This window comes from Uloborus diversus, chromosome 5 (genome assembly GCF_026930045.1).
Source record: "Uloborus diversus isolate 005 chromosome 5, Udiv.v.3.1, whole genome shotgun sequence".
Lineage (NCBI taxonomy): Eukaryota > Metazoa > Arthropoda > Arachnida > Araneae > Uloboridae > Uloborus > Uloborus diversus.
In genome coordinates this window covers 71457635-71478288 of record NC_072735.1, presented here as the reverse complement: position 1 = coordinate 71478288, position 20654 = coordinate 71457635, and the positions used below count along the sequence as shown (strand labels likewise).

Genomic DNA, 20654 nt, shown 5'->3' with positions numbered 1-20654 from the left:
CGCACTCTCTTGGAAGAAGAGTTAAGGGGTGAAATTCACAGGTTTGGCATGTTAAGATGAACATTAAAGTTCATAGTTAAAGGTCATTCAAGTTAAAAGTCATTTCGCTCTCTTATCTGGATTAGTACTGTTCTTTGGTTGCTCTCTTTCTTAAAATTGTGATTCCTTAGAAAACCGAAATGATAGGAGTGAAAAGAAAGTATAAGTTTTTTTTTGAAGTGATGAAAAAAGGAAAATCGTAGACTACTGGCCAAATTAGATTTGCTGCAATTGCTAACCTCAAGAGGATAAATAATGAATCCAAAAAAAAATCAGGTACCAAATAGCAATAAAAGACTTTTTCTTGAAAAAGATATGCTTAAAGTTTCTTTTACTGTCAAAATGATTCCTTAAACTCGCAATAAAGCACTTAATAATGTAATAATAGAATAAATACCTAACAAAACTAATAAAGAGGAATTTTAATCAAGAGCCCATATTGTCTTTAGTATTGATTTCAAATTTTCACCATCATATTTCAAATTTCTATAAAAAGTTTCTTAAAGCCTCCGTAATTCAAAACCTCATTATCTCGATTTTTTTAATGTGAAATTCGAAATATACAGATTCGACTGTATGCAATATTCTCACTGCGCGGCTCATAAAATTAAACATATTTAAAAATTTGCAGAATCTATGACAAAGAAAGGCTGCCTATACGTGGATTTAACAAACAATCTAATTTCTAAAGTGAAGTGTCAAATTTAACTCAATTATCAAAAAATTGTCGCAGCAGAGGGAGGCGTCTTTATACTTGAGGATCACTAATGGAGCAGATTTTCAATGGCATTGGGGGGGGGGGGGAGCGAAGTGAATTTTTGACCTTTGTTACACAGAAAAACGTCGTAATGATTTTCTTTCTTTTTCTTCTTTTTTTCTTTCTCCTCCCTCTTTTTTTTCTCTTTTTTTTTTTGAGACTAACGTTTCGGGGGGGGGGGGGATTGTCCCCAAAACCCCCCCCCCTTAGCTACGCCTCTGATCTGTTCCCCAAAAATATACAACCAAAAAATTACGAAGCAATTATTCAATGAAGCGATTTGATTTTCAAGGGTGAGAGCCTGAGAATATGTTAAGTTATGAAAAATTAAGAAAACATGCCTTCATTTTTAAATATTTCGAGCGGACGGAGGACGAAGCGAAAAACAATATAATGTCGTTGAATTGAATAACTGAACAGCAAATAATAAACTTTTCAGTTTTGTTTTCTTTTATGCATTTTTAGAGTAATAAGCAAAAGGAGCGAGGTGAAAAGTTCGTACATATGGGTATTCGTTCGTTTATTAGTTTTCGATTGATGACACGTACGTATGAAATGTGACAAATGGAGCAGACTATCTAAATGACAACTCAAGACGGTCGTTCTTCGAAAATTTCAAGTTCGCATGAATCAGTCCCATAATGACGCCGGAGTATAGGGACCGTATACATTCTCACAATGAGAGACATAGCTGGGAAGGAATGAACATTGACACCAGCTTGGGAATCTCGCCTTGACTCGGTCACTGGATCAGAAAAGAGTGAGATTGAATTATTTTTAGTCAACCCGGTCCCTTTCGCACAAAAAAAACAAGATGATGTCCTGTAACCTAAATAGAAGAAGCAATGAGAGAAAAGTGGTGGAAGCAGATTCCAAAGGATGCTGCCGTACGTCTGACCCAAAAATGGAACAGAGTCGGCAAACGTCATTCTGTTCTCTTTCCCCCTTTCACTCCGACGATCGTGTCCCTCCTTCTTTCTATTTGTTCTCGGATGCTGGCAAGTGTTTTGCTCTGTTTAGGAAAGGATTCCTCTCCCCACCCATCCTCGCCCGGTTCATCCAATCGCAGCAAGCCATCCGATTTGCATCCTTCAAACACCGGGCATTGAGATATCTGATAGCCAAGGTTTATAAGAGCCTGCGGCCATTACTCCAGTGCAGAATAGCTCTCGAACGTGTAAGTGTCTTACCTGTCTTTTGTATTATTGTTTGCCCCATAGCCAACCAACTGGTAACGATGAACTATACTTTGTGTGCTTTATGTGGATACCTCGAGTGGCACCAGCTTTCAATCCTTCCTCACTGAATGGATTATATCTACTTTCTTCATCCAAAAAGAAAACGATTCACATTCTTTTTACCTCTCTTAATAAATCCTTCCTCATATCCTTTGTTGCAAAAGAAAAAAAATCACATCCTTTTACCTCTCTTAATAAATCCTTCCTCTTGTCCTTTCTTGTAAAAAACATCATTTTACCTCACATAATAAATCCATCCTCTGATCCTTCGTAGTCCGTTTACCTTGCAGCGGGTCACACATGTGATATTAACCAATTCCTTTGTATTAACAAGTGTGGTAAAACAGAATTTGTGGTAACTTAGTTTTAAAAGAGCTTAAATAGTTTCTAGATGCTATATATATATATATATATATATATATATATATATATATATATATATATATATATATATATATATATATATATATATATATATATATATATTTAATAATTTGTTTCGGTAGTAGAAGTAATTCGAATAAAATGTATTAAACAAATCTTCAATTGTGTTGAAAATCTTATAATTCAATCCTCAACATTTTAATACTATAACTTTTAGAAATGTTATTGCAATTTCACCTTTCTCCTCCTCTAATTCCTTCCTAAAAGGTTGCTTCAAAATTCGTAAGATAATTGTTATAAAAAGAAAGAAATTTTTCAAGCCAATTACTTTTAGTTTAAACGTTAAAAGAGCATTGAGCGAATTAATTTTAGTGTATTGCAACACTTATCTGTTTAGTAATAAGCATTGAGTTTGTTAGTTCAATACATTAGAAATCTTCTTATAACTTCGAACTTATAGCGTTTGAGATTACTAAATGTCTATTCGCAATCTAAGAACTAAGCTTCAACATAAATGTTTAGTTACAGATTAAATATTTCATTAGCTTTTAAGCATTAAGTTTAAAAACATGCAATTTCTGAAATTTTACTACGGAAATTCGTATTTTTTACCGAATACTTACTCTACTGTGCAAAGTATTACTCACTCTCAAATGTAAAGCACTAAATTATTTACGAGAAAAAAATTTAAATAAATAGAGAAACGGCAATAGATAGCGCACTAAACTACGTAATATTAGTTTAATTTGTATTAAAAAAAATATTTTCAATGAAGGATTTATCGAAATTGTAAATACTTAAAATATTTAAGTAGATTACAGGTAAATTTGACAATTAAAAAAAAAGAAAAACATAATCGTTTTGTAAAAACGATTTCCTATTAAACGGATGACAAATAAGATTACATTTAAAATTTGATGCCTTAATAATGCTATTATAAAATGAGCGCAGAACGAATAGTTTTTTTTAATAATTATTTTCGTTTAAAATTTTCTTTTAACGAAAACGTAAAATTTGTTTGAATGTTATTTAAGTTAAAGAAAATTTTTCGGTTTTAAACATTTTGCATGTGCTTTCAAGTAAACGCCCAAACAATGTTGATATTTTCAATACTTGAGATGTGTAACATTCTGATATTTTCTTTTCAGAACGGGGGCATAGAGCTGTTCTGGTCGTCAGTGGAAGAGCGTTTACTTTCTTTTCTTTACTCACCGAACCTCACTAAAAACCAAAAATGGCAGCCGAAGATCCCGATCCATCCCCCTATTTGTACGTTACTATGGAACAGAAACGTATTGATCAAACTAAACCATACGATGGCAAGAAAATGGTGTGGGTTAAAGATGAGAAGGAAGGCTATGTCATGGGTCTGATTAAGGAAACCAAGGGAGACATGTGCACCGTCGAAATCGAGAAACAAGAGGTGAGCTATGTCCCGTAAATCTTACGAACATTTTAATTGAATACTTCATCCTGTTGTCTAAGTATCCTATCTCGCTTCACTCACTCAGATTCACTTCACTCCGCGTGAATCAGTACCTTGGTTCACTTGGTAATTAAAACGGTAATCACCATTCACTCGGAAAAGCTAAAATCTTTTGTAGATCTTCCAAATGAACGGAGATTACTGTGTTTTTTTATCTAGAGAATTAAGATGTCGATTCACGCGGAGAGAAGGGAATCGGATCTCCATTCACTTGAAAAGTCAGAAAATTTCCCAGACTTTCCACGAAAACAGAGATTACCGTTTCTGTAACCAAGAGAACTAACGTGCTGATTCAGGCGAAGTGAAGTGAATCAGACTGAATGAAGCGAGATTATGCCTCCAAGTTGTTATAGATTTAAAATCTAAAATTAATGTCATTTAGAAAGAGTTATTAATGCTTTTTTTTTTTTGTATAAAAATTCCAATACTCTCAATATCTTGATTTTTTTTTTTTTTTTTTTTTTTGCATACCTCACAAATCGGCGAAGGAATTTCGCATGAAAATTAATTTAAAAAGAAAATCATTTCAGACAAAATGCATTTTGATATACGTTTGGAGATTTACTAAAAAGTTAAATATATAATGATTACATTGTGCAGTTTGTCAGTAATCTATTTAAAAATTTCATGGGTTAATCATAGACCGAAAAAATTTTCCTACTCAAAACCATATTTATTTAGCAAGCGAAAGCTGCTACTATAACAGTAAACGTTAAGAAACAATGATTGTTTTTCCAATTTTTTAGTTACTAGTCAATAACTACTGTTAAACGTGATTAGTAAACGATTGATTTTAATAAAGAAATAAATTATGTTTATAACGTTTATAGGCAATTCAATGTAACTGATTTTAATGCATTGGCACTTATTAACTTCTTTTATTTTCTTATTACTTTTGATACGATACCGTTCTTAGATTCTGTATTTGTTATTACACTGAAGAACTAAAAGTAAATTAATACAATTTTAACTATAATCAACACTTACGCTGCACGTACAATAATTTTATGATTAAATTTTAACCCTAAAAGTCAAATATCAAACAGTGCAATTTCATGAATGCATTAATAGTGAACGCTTACATATATTTATAACTTCAGATACTATTAATGTATAAATACTTAAATTGATAAATTTGAGAATAATATATTTAGAGGTAGTAGTATTTTTCAATATATATAAGTTAGATTACGCTGAAGACTTAAGATATAACAATACATGGCATCAACACAAAATATAATCAAGAAATAAAATATACACATGTTAATGAAGATATCATAAAGCAAGAGGGAAACAACTAGGCATTTATGCGCAGTATTTTTCATTTTAATACTAGCCTTTCATAATTAGAAATGTATGGCAAAAAATGCACATAACTGTTGATTTATAACTGATATTTATTACTTGAATTGAAAATGAATAATAGAGTATTAAGATTAATATGCTCATTTTTAGTACATTTCATAAATAGCAAAAGGGTATGTTGTGAAAAAATTATTATTGCTTTGTCTAATAAATATTTTGAGCCAGACGTATAAAAAATATTTTGTTTTTTTATCTTTATGAAAACTGAAAAATTAGACAAAAGCAGTATAGAAAATATGAGTGAAGCTATCAAATATAAATCAGTATCCTGTAAATAATATGGAATGTATAAATTTTAGTTTATATAAACTACGTACATTACATTAATTTTTTTTTTGTAAAAAACTGTATGTTTTACAAAATAGAAATAAAAACATAAATTTAGAATCAAATTGACTGATTAGTTTATCTTTTGAATGTATATCAATACATTTCACGATAGATTTACAATCGAAATAAATTAGTAGTTCTTAACATATAGTAACGCAGTAGTATATTGGCATAAATCAAAATTCAAAACATCGTAACTTTAAAAAGTATGGGTAAACAAGTAAATCGGCTAATGTAGCAGCAACGCAACCTGTATATATCTAAAACTTAAGTTTTTAAATACATTTTTTCCCTTTTACTTTGATACAAATTTGTCGAATTAGACATTTTAAGATTGCGTGATAAAGAATCATACAAAAACATATAATGCACCCAAACAGATGTCGGGTAGAAATATAAAATTTCTTTACAATCTAAAATGGATACTATTTATTAAAAATTATACTTTTGCTTATTTACCTTTTTAAAGTGATGTTTTTTAATAATGAATTAATTATCCAAAGATGCAAAGAGTTGCAAAATGTATAAGACTTTTCAACTGATCTTTTAAAACACAAAAAGGAATGTAATCAAAAACTTCTTTTTCATAAATAGATCATTGAAAATGTTAAGAGAACTGTTAAATATGTAAAATTGTAAATGATGCTTCAAGTTTTTAAGTGTATTTTTATTGCTCTAATTTCAGAACCGAACTGTAAAAAAGGATGATTTGCAGCAAGTCAACCCTCCAAAATACGAAAAGGCAGAAGATATGTCTAACTTGACATACCTGAACGATGCCAGCGTATTGCATAATTTAAGACAGAGATATTATGCCCAACTTATCTATGTAAGTTTTCGAAGTAATGATTTGAATTATTTTTAACCAACTACATAAGGTTGTCTACTAATGTTGCATTTAATACGGTTTGCAAACCGTGATTGATTCAGGCAGAAAACACTTAATTAAATTTTTGAGTTTTTTTTTTTTTTTTTGAAAGACTAGAGAATTTAAAATAAGAAAGGGAATTTTTCTTTCATCTAAAAAAATATCTTTCGGCAAATATGTAATAGAAATTCAATTTATGCTATTGCAGAGTGCACAAATTGAGCTGCAATATTTGCACACATTATATCAGATCACAATCAATTACAAATTAATTTTTTTTTGTTTAATGTTTCTTCCTTGTCTTCATTCAAGTTTGGGTGCGTACAACTTGGTCAAGAAAACGTTTTAAGGAGTAAATTATCGGTGGAATTCAAGGAGTAAGAAAAGATTAAACTATGCCAAAAAAAAAAAACTATATTTCATGTAATTTTTATTTTGCTGTGGAAAAGGGGGTTCTTAAATGGGTCCTTAGTTCCAAAACCTACATAAAATTTCCAATCCACCTTGCTTCGTTAAATCGCTAAAATTGTGGCAGTCAAAAGTCAGGGTGAAAGTTCATTATTAAGGCTATGATTGTACTTGTCCTGTTCTAATTAAAAAATGGAACAGACGAAACATCTTTCATTCAATAAAGATGAATGTAATAGGTTTCATGAGTAGACTTATTGATACTTCAAGAAAAAAAATTGTTTGAAATTTAGTGAATTTTTAAAAATTTATAATATAACTACTCTACTTTGAAAAATAAAATGTAAGAGCTACTTTATTTCTGACTAAAGTGATACGTTACTAGAATTACATGAAATGAGAAAATGGTCAAATTTTTTGAACATAATATTTTAGACAAGTAAATTTTATTCTCGGTGTATGAAAGTCAACGTATCGTCGTTGCGCCTCTAAAATCCGCTATGTGCAGTAAACCACATTTTTCATTTTTTCATTGACTGAGGAGCAATTTTGCAATGCGGATTCTTCCAGAAAACAAGCAATGTACACATCTTTTGTCGATGTCTTTTCATCCATGAGCTCATTACTTTTTGCATTGAAAAATTCGTTCCCTGTAACGCCGAAACACGTGTCTGCTGTAGTTGGCAAATTTGTACTTTTTTTAACGTTGTTTTTCTTTCTTTACTGTTCAGCACAAAGGTATTTATTTATCTTAATGTACACATTGATTCTGCGACCAAAAAAGTCAAAATCTATTATGTGTTTACAAAGAAGTTGTACCTTTAAACCCGCTTTATGAAAAGAAAAGCGAAATATTGTGAAACTATTATCAAAATAGATATCAAAGCTAAATCTTTACGTTAAAATCTCTAAAACAAAAATTGCAGCCTAAGCTTCAAATTAAGAAAAGTCAAAGCTGATAACATTTTCCTTTCTTTAGGCATAAATTGTACAAATGTACATATCGGTTTTCAGAGGCACAACAACGATGTATGTTGTTGAAGTTCATTTCTAAGTCAACTAAAGCAAAAAAGGTCCTTCAAATTAATTGAATTTTTAAAAGTATGTTTCTCAAATTTACTCAAAATGAGAAAAATCAAATATTTTTGAACACATTAGTGAGGGATAATGTATTAAATGAGTAGACACAGGTAACGTTTTGTAGTAAACATATATTTCTATGCTTTTCCAGACCTATTCCGGCTTGTTTTTTGCGTAGCTATCAACCCCTACAAGAGGTACCCTATTTACACAGCAAGATGCATGGCGTTGTACAGAGGAAAGAGGCGTACTGAAGTACCACCACATTTGTTCGCTATTTCTGATGGTGCTTACATGTCCATGTTAGCAAGTAAGTTTTCGTCAATGGTAAATAATTGATTGCACATTGTAACCGAACAGTTTGTACAGTTCAAAGGAACGACAAAGTTCTCTTGCAAAAGCATTTGTCGTTCGTTATTGCAAACTTAAAAAATACATATAAATAAAATGGAACTAAAAAAAGAAAGAAAACACTAATAATGTAAACAAGTAGTAAGTTTTTCGTCAGTAATTGATTTCACATTTTAATCGAATTCGTTTTCCATTTCATCTAACTTTCAAATAGAGATAAGGTTCTCTCACAATAACTTGATACCCGTTGTTGAAAAGGTTGATCTAAGAAAATAACCTACATGGAACTGAATATAAAAATTTTAAAATAAATAAATAAAATAAAATTCTACGTTTTTGGTGGTGGTGTTGACATCTCTATGGGTAGGTCGAAATCTGTTGATTTAAGACGAGTACAGGGCAACTCCATCGGTGTTCTTCAAAGAACAGGGTTGAAGTCCTCAAAATTTAAACGATTTGTTATTAGTTTAAATGTTGTTAAATCAAAGAAAATAATAATTGTAGCAACATTAAAAATGCCTGACGATATGCATCAAAATGTGGACATCAACCAAAATGAAAGAATAAGAAAATTGCTACAAAAGGTAAAAAGAAAATCGAGACAACCTGAAACTAATAGTTTTACAAAACGAGGAACATTGAAAAAAAAAAAATCTTGGAAATAAATAAAGTCACTAAAATTATTTATCGGAATTTTTTTAAACACGGTCGAATAATTTAGAGATTAGCAACTTTCATCATTTATTTTTTTAAAATAATTATCGAATCCATTCAAATAAAAAAATATTAGTTTAAAAAACAAAAATTAAAAAAATCATTTTTTAAGAGAATTAAAAAAAAAAGATTTTGAAACAGAATTCAGGTAAGAACAATAAATATAATTCTTAGAACTGCTGATTGAGTTAAAAAGTAAAGAATAAGGTAACTTCGTAAAAAACATTTACTACTTTCAAACCATAACATATGAACGCAGTATAATAATCGTTACACTAATGTATTGTCACAAATGAAAACATTATTAAAGAAGGAACTGTTGCTAAAGCTAAGATAATTTAAATTTTATGTTCGTAATAAAACAAGAGTTAATGACATTTCATGAATGCCTTTTGTGTCGTCTTGAAAAAGTTAACATTGTTTAAAAGTAGCATTGATGTTGTTTACGGGATGAAGTTATTTTTTAAATTTTAGGAATGGAAGTTTAATTTTTCACTTCAATTATATTCTTAAGTCTTCTTTTTTTTTTTTTTTGAAAATATTTAAGTAAAAATTTATTCCTTAAAACGCGTTCAAGACTTTTACTGATCATAGTTAAATGGTTACAAAGAATAAAGGCAATAAAAGTAATAATAATGAGTCAAATCAGTTCATTTTTAAATGAACAAAAAAAAAAAAAAAAGAAAGAAAGAAGGAAAGAAAGAAAGAAAAAATCATGCACACAGTACGAATTGATAACTTATTTTTTTTAAATTCAGTAAAAAAAAATTATCAGTAGGTTAAATAAAATGAATGATTTTTTTGTTCATTTCAGAAATGCATCATTCAAAATTCGTATAATACTTATGATTAATATCCCCTGCTTGAAGGGCAAAAATATTTTTTAAGCAATGATTTTCATCATTAATCAATTATTTAATAGGGAAAATACCAAAAGTAAGACTCGAAATACATAAAAATTAATTCATTTTCCACCGATAACTTTATTTTTTCAAAGATCAAATATGGGGAAATGAAAGTGTAGGACATAAGTTTTAATAACCCGCATCAATAAAAAAAAAAAAAAATCATTCAAGTCAGTTCCATTCAGTGAGAAGTTATGGATGGACAAACTAATAAATAAAAAACACACGGTACGAGTTAATTACCTTCCCCTTTTTGAAGTAGGTTGCTAGGATTAAGCTTTAATAAAATGTTTTAACTCAAGCAGAATAGAAGAAGAGACATAGTTTATATAAAAAAAGGAATGAAGAGAACTATCCCCTTCCCCCCTTTCTGGGATAAATAGATATTTTTATGGATGCCGCGCTGATATAACCGAATGTACTATTTGCATTTTTTATATTTAAATTAAAACAGAAATGCGGAAAAAATATAACATTTTCAATGCTTCTAATACATGAGTTAATGCAGATTCATATAGAAAGAGAATTCAGTTTTTAATCCGGAACTGAAATATAAATGTGTTTAACTTTAAAACATGTATTGTTAAATATTAGGCTAAAATATTAAAAAGAAAACTAAAAGTTGAAAGTAAATAATATATTTTCAAAAGCCAAAAAGTGTGAGTAAACTCACGAATTGACTCAATGACCTACGAAGGAACATTGTTCCGATCAAGGGAAAGGGCTATATTTAGTCTTCCGGCAGCCTGTCCTCTTCATGTTGGTACTTTGACAGTAAAAAGCACCCAAAGGATCTTTCTTTTATTTTTAAAATCTTCTATTCTCTGGTTAAGGACTCGGGATCTCAATCGCTCCGAAGAAAAAAAAGGAAAGGAGGCTACCTTGTGCCAAAAGAAAAAAAAAAATCTATATCGTGTGGCGTTCTACAAAGCCATTTTCGGGAAGGGAAGAATGCAATCCAGCGCCAAAGAAACAGATTATTTTTCCGGATGTCACTATTATTTTTAGCCCTTTTGGCACATGTGCCAAGAAATTTCTTTTATTATCTTTATGGCTGCTTTAACCGCTAGCCTAATGAAGAAAAGGTTATTACAGAGAAACAAAAGAAAAACAACTGCGTTACTTTCAAAAAAAAAAAAAACTCTTCGAAATTCTTTCGCTCAACAAGTTTTTCCAAAAAATTTTTTAGGGGAAATTCCATACGATATTAAACTTTCAAGACCTTTAAAGAACAAAAAAAAAAAAAAAAAAAAAGGAAAAAAGATTTTTTTTTTTTTCTTAAACTGAGCAATAGACAGTTTTGAAATTTTATCTATACCACGTACAATTTATTTTTTTATTTTTGCAATCCATTTAAAGCCCGAAAATGGCGAGAGAAAACAAAAAGGTAACAATTTGATATACACGTTTTGTATGCATGGAGCAATACAAAATAAAGTGCTTCACAAATTATTTATGTTTATTATTTTCTTTATCAATCCCAATATAACTTAGTTTGAATTTACTGACGATAATTTTACAGACCAGCCGGCCCTTTAGGAGTTGTTCCTTGAAGAGGTAGCGCCCCCCCCCCTCTAGTTTTTTACTTCCTTTTACAAAAAATGAAGTACTGTATTCGCGAAAAAAAATTTCACTCAAAAATCGGCCTTTAATTTCCATTTTTGCTCACCCCTGAATTAATGTTGAGTTATTTTTTTTCAACCCGACCTCACGTGGATAAGTGCCTAAGAACGTTTAAACTCCCGAAATATCCATTTTGACAATCCCTCGAGTTAATTACAACGAGTTTTCCTCGTGACGTCAGTATGTATGTGCGTACAATGGCTCCCCAAAAGTGTCCGTACACCTATGACTTGCAATGAAGTACGACCCCTATCCATTGGTTAGAATTAATGTTTCGGAATAGGTATTTAATTATAAGATCTATGATCAATTTTCAACAAAACTATACATGAAATTTTTTTTAAAAAATATTAAAACTTATTTTTTTTTTAAATCAAAAATTAAAAAGTGCCAGAAATTTTATCTCACAAAAGTCTTTGTACACTTTAAAATGTTTATATATTATTGAATAATCTAACTTTTTATTAAGTTATTATTTAGTAGAATATCATGCAGTATCAACAGCACTTTTTAAACGTCTGGGAAATAGATTTGATTCTTTTTTTTTTTTTTTGCGTAATTTCTGAGTTAAGTGTTTAACCACACTTCGAGGCTTACTGTTTCTAGCTCTATTTTCGCTTCAAAAGCCGTATTTTCTTAATCTAGCCTCCAGATATCTCTAAATATGTTACATTAAGTTCAAATCTGGAGATTGAAGGGGTATTTTCGAAATTTTAGGACAATTTTTGAGGGTACTAGACGCGAACGTTGAAAACCGTGTGCTTCTTACCGTTATTTTAATTAAAAAAAAAAAGTTGTTTCCGATAACCAAATTTTTGGCCAAGAGTTTAAAATTGGTTTTCAAAATATTTAAATGAACGGCATGATTCATTATTTCATCAAAAAATTGCAAACTACCAAGTCCTGACGCTGATATCACCCTCACACAAAAGCACCTTCACCGTCCTGATTAACTGGTGATTTTGCGACGAAAAGGGTAAGCTTTCTGTTTTTCGCAAGGCGAAGAAAATTTCTGCGGGAAGAGGTTCCATTTAATCCAGCTAATCAGAGAACTTTGCAAACAATTTTAGGTGAAAATTAAATGTAAAAATTCTCATTTAACTCTGCAGAAACTTTTACAGCACTCAAATGTTCATTTTTCATAATTTTTTTAACTGTAAATCTACGATCTCGCTTCGTCAACTTTGTCGGTTGACCTTTTCTTACCTTGTTTTCGGTCCGATTCTTTTCTGTAAAGAATTTTATCAAGCACTTTGCTATATAATATAATAAATTAACTAATTTAGAGACATATCAAACCAATTTACCGCTACTGTGAGAAAAAAACTCAAATTTCGAATGGTGTTTGTGGTTTTTTTACGAATACCACCCATTTTAAAAGTAATAAGCACAATATTAAGGAATAAATAAACAAATAATTAAAGCCAAATGACTTTTAAGGGTCAACACAATGCAAAAATAATAATAAAAAAACAACATATGATAATTTTAACCATGAATTTATTCGAAAATATTTGAGTGTACGATGACTTTTGTGGCGCATTATTTCTCTGTCTCTTCGTTTTTTCACCCTTTACAGAACAAAGATCTGTCAATACTTTGAAAAACATACTGGGTTTTATTTAGAATGACATAGGAATGATGTGAAAAAGTATTGGACTTCATATCCGAATTCAGTTTTGCGTTATTTTGGTCTTACTTAAAAATTTCAAAGTGTACGAACACTTTTGGGAGTCAATGTATGTGGGTATGTATGTCGTATAACTCAAGAACGGTATGTCCTAAAAAGTTAAAATTCGGTACGTAGACTCCTAGTGGTGTCTAGTTGTGCACCTCCTCTTTTGGTTGCATTGGAGTGTTTCTAAAGGGGTCTTTTGCACCTTTTTTGGGGGAAATCATTGTTAATTTCAATGCAAACTCAAGTGGTGTTATACTTTGGCGGACACTTGGCGATATATCGCCAGTGTTTTGGTACAAATTTGGCGATTTTTTTAAAATCTGATTTTAATTTGGCCACTGTTAGTGATATTTACAGAGTTAACTATTGAATCACATTAAAATTGCCAATAATGGGGAAATAACATTAAATTGGTGTAAAAGGAAGTCCTGTGTTGCACACATCAGCTCGTTTTTCTTCTCTGAAACTATCCAAAACCATTAAAATTATGACATTGAAAAAGTGGGGAAAAGTTTGAATAATTACTCTACAATTTTCTTTTAAGGTATTTCTTTAATTTTTTTGCACGTAACATTTGTAACACTCTTTAGACCTTAGATATTTTAAGTTATAGTGAATACATTTGAATAACAACAATAATGTAATAATGCATTATTTTTACATCAAAAATATCACACAATAAGTCTCAACAAAAGCTGCCAGAGAATAATCTAAAAAACACTATCTGGTAAATGTAAACGTAATTTTTTGAAGTGAAGTAGTAAAGTAGCATAAATGCTGCTTTTCGTCATTTATTGTCATTTGGTGTAGTTACAAGCATTAAGTACGGATTAAGCATAGCGTTTTATCTTGACTACACACAAAATTATACAAACCACAATACGGGCTCAAACCACCATGAAATATTTTCATCGTTCTAAACATTAATTTAAAAAAAAAATACTATCAGGCGAAATAAAATTCAGTTTGTTGCAAAAAGATGAAGAAACCTAAAAGATATTTTAGAGATTTGCTTACCACTCTCAAACGATGATTTGGTCATGGAGAACCTATACCTTAGCCTGCGCAACTTCCGTCATTACTTCACTGTGGTTCTATGCTAAAAACTATGCTTCATCAAGCACCTGCTTTTGGTATATTCATTTTAAAGGAAAGGACACAATTAGCAATCTTCACTGTTACACCGTAAATCGGGGGGAAATCGAGTACAGACTCGACATTATTCGTGCTACAAATGAAGCTCACGTTGAACACTGCTTTCTATATTAATGGTGTTGTATTAAAAAAAAAAAACGATTAGATTTCTTCATTCTCTTACAACAAACTTCATTACATTCCACGTGTTCGTATTTTTGTTATAAATGTTCAGAAAAATAAAGATATTTCCCAAATCAAAATTAAAAAAAAAAAAAAAACCTGAAATTCTGGTCAACTAAACTAAATTAGATTTGAAATCGTTAGTACATAAAAGTTGTTCTTCATTTAGAAGAAATTTTATTCTATGTGTTTTATTTCATAAAACGAAAAAGTAATTTTTATCTTTCTTTACAGATCGTGAAAATCAGTCTATGCTTATTACGTAAGTATTGTTTACACACGAAATATTAAGCCTGTCTTTGTATATATTATGTAACTAAGCATTAGATTGCTTGCGGCTTTAAATTGAATTTCTAAGGCTGGAAGCAAAATACTTATGTTTAAAACAATATTTCGGGGTTTTAATTGACGGTGCGTTTGTCAATAATTAAAAAATAGTTTACATTGCAATTGAAGATTTTTGACTTATTCAGGAACAAAATTCACCTCATATCGCAAGTTTCATAAATCCCCCCCCCCCCCGAGATTTCTCTATTTATTTTTTTACAAATTAAGTTTCCGAATTAATTATTTATTAAGTTTTCGCAGCCACTAAAATTTCAAAGCTATCAAAAATTTAATTCAAAAACTACCAGGATAGAAGCAGCAGATAACATTAAATTCAAAACTTAAATTAAGTACAAAGCGTAGTGATTAAAAAACGCAGAAAGGCGATTTTCCGAGGATATAGGAAAAGGAATGTTGAAAACAATCTATGTATTAACGGGAAAATAACCGAAGATCCCCAGAAATTATACGTTATTTAAACAGCAAATCCATGTCCTTAAGTCATAAATGTCGTCGTTGCCATTCTATATAAATGAATATAAGAATGGTTAACACACTGAGCTAAGCAAGAAAAAAAAAAACAGAGCAAATCCATGTCATAATGTCGTCGTTGCCATTCTATATAAATGAATACAAGAATGGTAAACACGTTGAGCTAAGCAAAAAAAAAAAAAAAAAACAGTAATATTATTATTGAAACAACACCATTATTTTCAGTTTATTTTTAATATAAGTGCCGAAAAAGAAATTTCAAAAAATAAAATCGATTTTCATAAAATTATAATTTTTGTCCTCCTTTAGCACATGCATCACGTACGAAAAACACGTATGAAAGAAATTCACAGTACTCTGACACTAATGAGAGTAAAAATGAGTATTCTGATACTTAATGAGTAAAAATCATATTATTCAATAAACACTTCAAACAATCAAAAACGAATGTAATCAATATAAAATCCAAAACAAGATTTTTCTAGAGAAAATAACGAAATAATAGTCGATAAGAAATAAACAGAAAAGAAAAACCTCTGTGCTACAAAGAAATGCAGGAAAAACAACGTTTAATGCTGCGCTCTGAACGTTGTTTTTCTCACTATTGCTATGATAAAGATAGAAACTGTTTAAATAACTGCTACTTTAAACGGTCTCTAAATACAATAGTTCAAATTGAAAAGAATTCACGTTTTAAAAGATGCCATAACAATTCCTATGTGTTGTAGTATGCTTAAAGAAATCAGTTTTAGATGAATTGGTAAAACGAATTAACAACTTCCAAACTTTGAAACAGGTGTATTAAAAGAGATAACTATTATTACTTGCTGTTATTGGTATACTACCTGTCTACTTTTATACATAGGTTTAGATTTCATCATTTTAGTTTAATATTTATATCTTTTTTACAATAGCGGTGAGTCTGGAGCCGGAAAGACTGAGAACACTAAAAAAGTAATTGCGTACTACGCAAATGTTGGTGCTTCCACCAAGAAGGGTGAACAGAAGAAAGGAGTAAGTTAAATGATTATTTTTTTTCCTAGATTATAATTATCTTCTCTTTGCTAACAAAAAAGCAGAAACTGTCTATGTTTGTGTGACATGAGAAAACTCACGAAGTCTTTCCTTACAGCCAAGTTTGGAAGATCAAGTCGTCCAAACCAATCCTGTTCTTGAGGCTTTTGGTAACGCTAAGACTGTGAGGAATGACAACTCCTCACGTTTCGTAAGTATCTTATTTTTTTCAAATTTACATTTGTAATCTAAGTCTAATATCTTTTACTAAAATAATGTTCTTCCCAAATAGGGTAAATTCATCCGTATTCACTTCGGTCCAATGGGCAAACTGGCTGGTGCTGATATTGAGACATGTAAGCTAGTTTAACAATCCATAGTACAAAGTATCTGTATCGTCTGAAATAATTAATTTATAACACCATCGCGCGCTAAGAAACTTTTGTACATTTTTGAGAAGATATGAATTTAATGATCGAAATACTTAACCGAAGTCACTAGAGGTTTACTCTTAAACGCTTTACTTTAACTTTATGATAATTCATAATTATTTTTAGTTCGAATAGTTTTCTAAAATTATTAGTTAACTAAAAGCAAATTTTTGGTTGTAAACAAATAAAAGACAAATACACACCAATAAAATTAACAGAAACATAAGACGATTTTTCAACTGCATTCGTAGAGCATTTCATTGATGGGAAATATTGCTGACAAAAACATAAGACAATTTTTCGACTACAGTTGTAAAGCATTGCATTAATGGGGAATATAGCTGACAGAAACATATGACAATTTTTTAGACTACAGTTGCAAAATAATGCATTAATTGGAAATATAGCTTAACGTAATAAAAAGAATGTCAAGAAAATATTGATGCGTTGAAATAAATTTGAATCAAAGCTTTTACAAATTGAGCTGAAAAGTTTTCAGGAAAATAATTAAAATCAATCTGTTATTTCCGCTAAGAAAAATTAATTTCAATGAAATTAATTTATTAAGAAATCATGTCAGAAGTTAATCCATATCTAACATAAAAAGACTGAAATTATTAGAAATTTCAAAATTACTGTAATAATTGATGAACATTAGTAATTGAAAACTCGTCGTAAATTGGGTGGTAAGTATTGCAGTTGTGCTACTTGTCATCTATTTTTTACCAAACTGCTTAATATAGGGACGTAAGGACTTGCAGATACCAATGAAAATAAATGAAAATATTTTTATCAATGTCTCGACATCATTTAATGCTTTGACATCTGGCCATTACAGATCTATTGGAAAAAGCTCGTGTGATCTCCCAGCAAACCCTTGAGCGTTCTTACCATATTTTCTACCAAATGATGTCAGGCGGTGTTCCCAATCTCAAAGGTATATTTTTTCAACGCTACATTTCTAGATAGTCTTAGTATTAAAACAAATAAATGTCATTTCATGACTGTATTTCTTTATATCTAATAGTATAAGGAAAGTTTTAGAGTAAGTATTTAACATTACCGAATTTTAATTATTCACGAAGACAAAAATTCAGCAAAACTTACTGTTCACAACTGAGTTTTTCGATTGTTTGAATACATTTTCATTTAGTTGTGTTCCGAGGTTTTAATGTAAATAATATTAGTCACTTTAATTGGACTCAATTTATAAACTTTAAGTTATTTTCACAAATAAAAATCCAAGTTCTTGCAAAGTCTGTTCTTACTAGTTAATTTTTTTTTTCTTCCTAATCTTAGAATTTTTCTTTTCCCTCATTAAAATATTTCTATTGGATGCCCCTTTAAGTAAATATAATTTGTCAACAGCCTCGAGCCAGTAAAGTTTATTTCTTGTTTCTAAACATGTTTACAACTATGCTAGCTAAAAATTCTGTATGCTGAAATTGTTAACAAAATGTTAAAACTGCAACAACATATAATTGATGAAGTATAGTATGATTTTTCAGTAGATAGAAGTCTCGAGTTTAAAAGAGAATTTGCGGCAGTTACTGTACTGTAAATGGAAGATTTTTAAAAATCAGAAAATCTTTTCCTAACAATAAAAAATTACAAAATATTTTGAATTTTTATGATAAAATTTTACTTGCATCATTTTTTTTTATGTTTGATATACACTTGTACAAATGAAAAAGGAAAGGGGGGCACATGCAAACTTTTTTATTATTTCTTCAATTTTCAAAAAGTATTATCAATTTCTCAGCGCAAAATTGTTCCCATGATTGAATTGTCCTTCCTTGTGTCATGGAATTTTTTGAGATTAAAAAAAATATATATTTTTTTACTTTATGGCATTAAAAAAAATGACCTCAATTGCTCATATGTGCCTCTATAGTTGAGTACATGCGAGCAAGCCTGGGGCACACATGATCACGATTAAAAACGCAAATATTAAATAAAAATTGCAATCAAAGTGTTTTGGAATCTTTTGGAGTTCAAAATAAAAAAAAAATATATTTTGTCGTTATTAGAATGAAGTTACATAAAAGAAAAAGTTTTTTGACGCTTCAAAAAATTCATAAATTAAAACTACTAATTTAAAAATAACTAAAAAATTAAATTTATAAAATAAGTATTTATTTAAAAATTTCATTAGAAAATTTTCAATACACAGCTCCACAAACCAAGCATGAGCATCGTCTAATGACATTTTACTTTCAGGCATTCAAGAACTCATTTCCCAAAAGTCATCGAAAACAATGCCTCTAGATGTTATGTCAGAATTTTGTAAAACTGCTCACCAAAAGTAAAACTTTTGGTGAGCAGTTAAGTCAAATATGGAAAAAACATTTCAGCAATTTAATTAATTATTTGCGTGAAATAAAGTTTTTAATATTTGCAATATAAAATCACTAAAAAGAATTGCAAAATTAGGAATGAAGTCAAAGAAAATGATACGAAAACCTTTTCTTTTTTAAAAATTTGGTTAACAAGCAAAGTGTTTAAATGAAGTTCTTTTAATTTATGTAAAATAAAGAAATAATTTAAGCTTTCTCGGCTTCAAATATTTTTCACAACATTGCATAATTTATTTTAAAGAATTAATGTATGTCTTTCCTCTCAGAGAATTGTCTTTTATCCGACGATATCTATGACTACCACTTTGTGTCGCAAGGTAAAATTGAAATTCCCAATGTTGATGACGCTGAAGAAATGAGACTTACTGATGTAAGTATACGGGCAAAGAGGAATAGCAGTCAATAACTAGCCCTCAGGAATGCGTCCATACTTTCTTAATTTCTCAAACTCCTCTTTCTGTTCTTCTCTCACTAATTAATCATTTCTTATCCAATACGACAACTGTACGATGTACATTTTCGATACTGTTTTTTACGATCGATAACAAGATAAGTCGCAACAGAACATCACTTCTACAAACTGTGTTTGCTCAAATTGGGCTTCCAAGTAGTAGTTTTTAACTTTTTTGCAAATCATTTTGCGAACGTTACACGCAAGTAAGGATTCAGGCCAGCAGTTTACAAAACGATGGCAGTAGTTACAGCAATATTGCCGGCCAATGTGAAAGAAAGAAAAAGGTTTAGCATAGTAATAAACACTGATCGTCTGTTTTTTTTTCCTATTCAGAAATCTGTCTTTTGTCTGATGATATCTACGAATACCATTTCGTATCTCAGGGTAAGGTAGAAATCCCTGGCGTGGATGACGCTCAGGAAATGAGAGATACGGATGTGAGTATTAAAAAAGAAGGGCGTTTTGAGCTAGACGCTTGCATGTTCGCTTATGCTACACTCATTGATGCATTTTTAGAGCGCGTTTACAAAGGCTCAAAGGAATTCACGATTACAAAGTTTCGGTGAGAATTTTCCCTGCATGGGGGTTTTTCTTACCAGACCTGTGATGAGCCGACTTTTTGGTCAATGGAAACGTCTCTTAGGGACAAAAAACGTGGGAAATTAATAATTTCTCACGTTTCATAAAAATTTAATATGAGGAAAATTTTTATGAAGTAAGTTAATGCATACGCTTATTGTATTCAATTGAACTGCATAAAGTAAAAATGCAACAATGAGTCACCCGCTTTAGCCGTTTGATACTGCTTATAGCTATGATATAAAGTAAGTATAAGGACTGCCTTCGTAAACTGAAAATTTTCGCATTTCTATTTACATCAATTTATTAAAAAACATAGAATTTTTTTTTTTCTCCAAGGAGCTTTTGAAGTTGAAAGTATATTCATAATAGACATTACTTAGTGCAGTTAGCGCACTAAATTTGTGGCTCCGATAAACTCAGTCAAACTAATTCAAAATAAGTCGATCTTTCTTTT

The 20654-nt window shown here is 30.2% G+C and overlaps 2 protein-coding genes across 3 annotated transcripts in view; one reads left to right on the top strand and one right to left on the bottom strand.

Moving 5' to 3' along the window:
• Positions 1-20654, bottom strand: part of LOC129222050 (uncharacterized) — a 147409-nt gene that overhangs the window by 110737 nt on the left and 16018 nt on the right. Inside the window, exon 1 of one of the 2 annotated variants that reach the window (XM_054856470.1) lies at positions 10599-11169. The exons of the other annotated variant lie outside the window; for it this stretch is intronic. The gene's annotated coding sequence lies outside the window, so the exon portion shown is untranslated. Of the gene's footprint in view, positions 1-10598; positions 11170-20654 lie in introns of those variants that run through there. 2 annotated transcript variants of the gene reach the window in all.
• The window catches only part of LOC129222049 (myosin heavy chain, muscle-like), a 57122-nt gene continuing 40054 nt past the window's right edge, over positions 3587-20654 (top strand). Inside the window, 10 exon segments of the mRNA XM_054856469.1 lie at positions 3587-3841; positions 6285-6428; positions 8107-8121; positions 8124-8265; positions 14778-14805; positions 16277-16376; positions 16495-16587; positions 16669-16732; positions 17646-17744; positions 19431-19534. Of these exon segments, the coding sequence (XP_054712444.1) occupies positions 3653-3841; positions 6285-6428; positions 8107-8121; positions 8124-8265; positions 14778-14805; positions 16277-16376; positions 16495-16587; positions 16669-16732; positions 17646-17744; positions 19431-19534 (978 nt within the window). The 5' untranslated portion in view covers positions 3587-3652.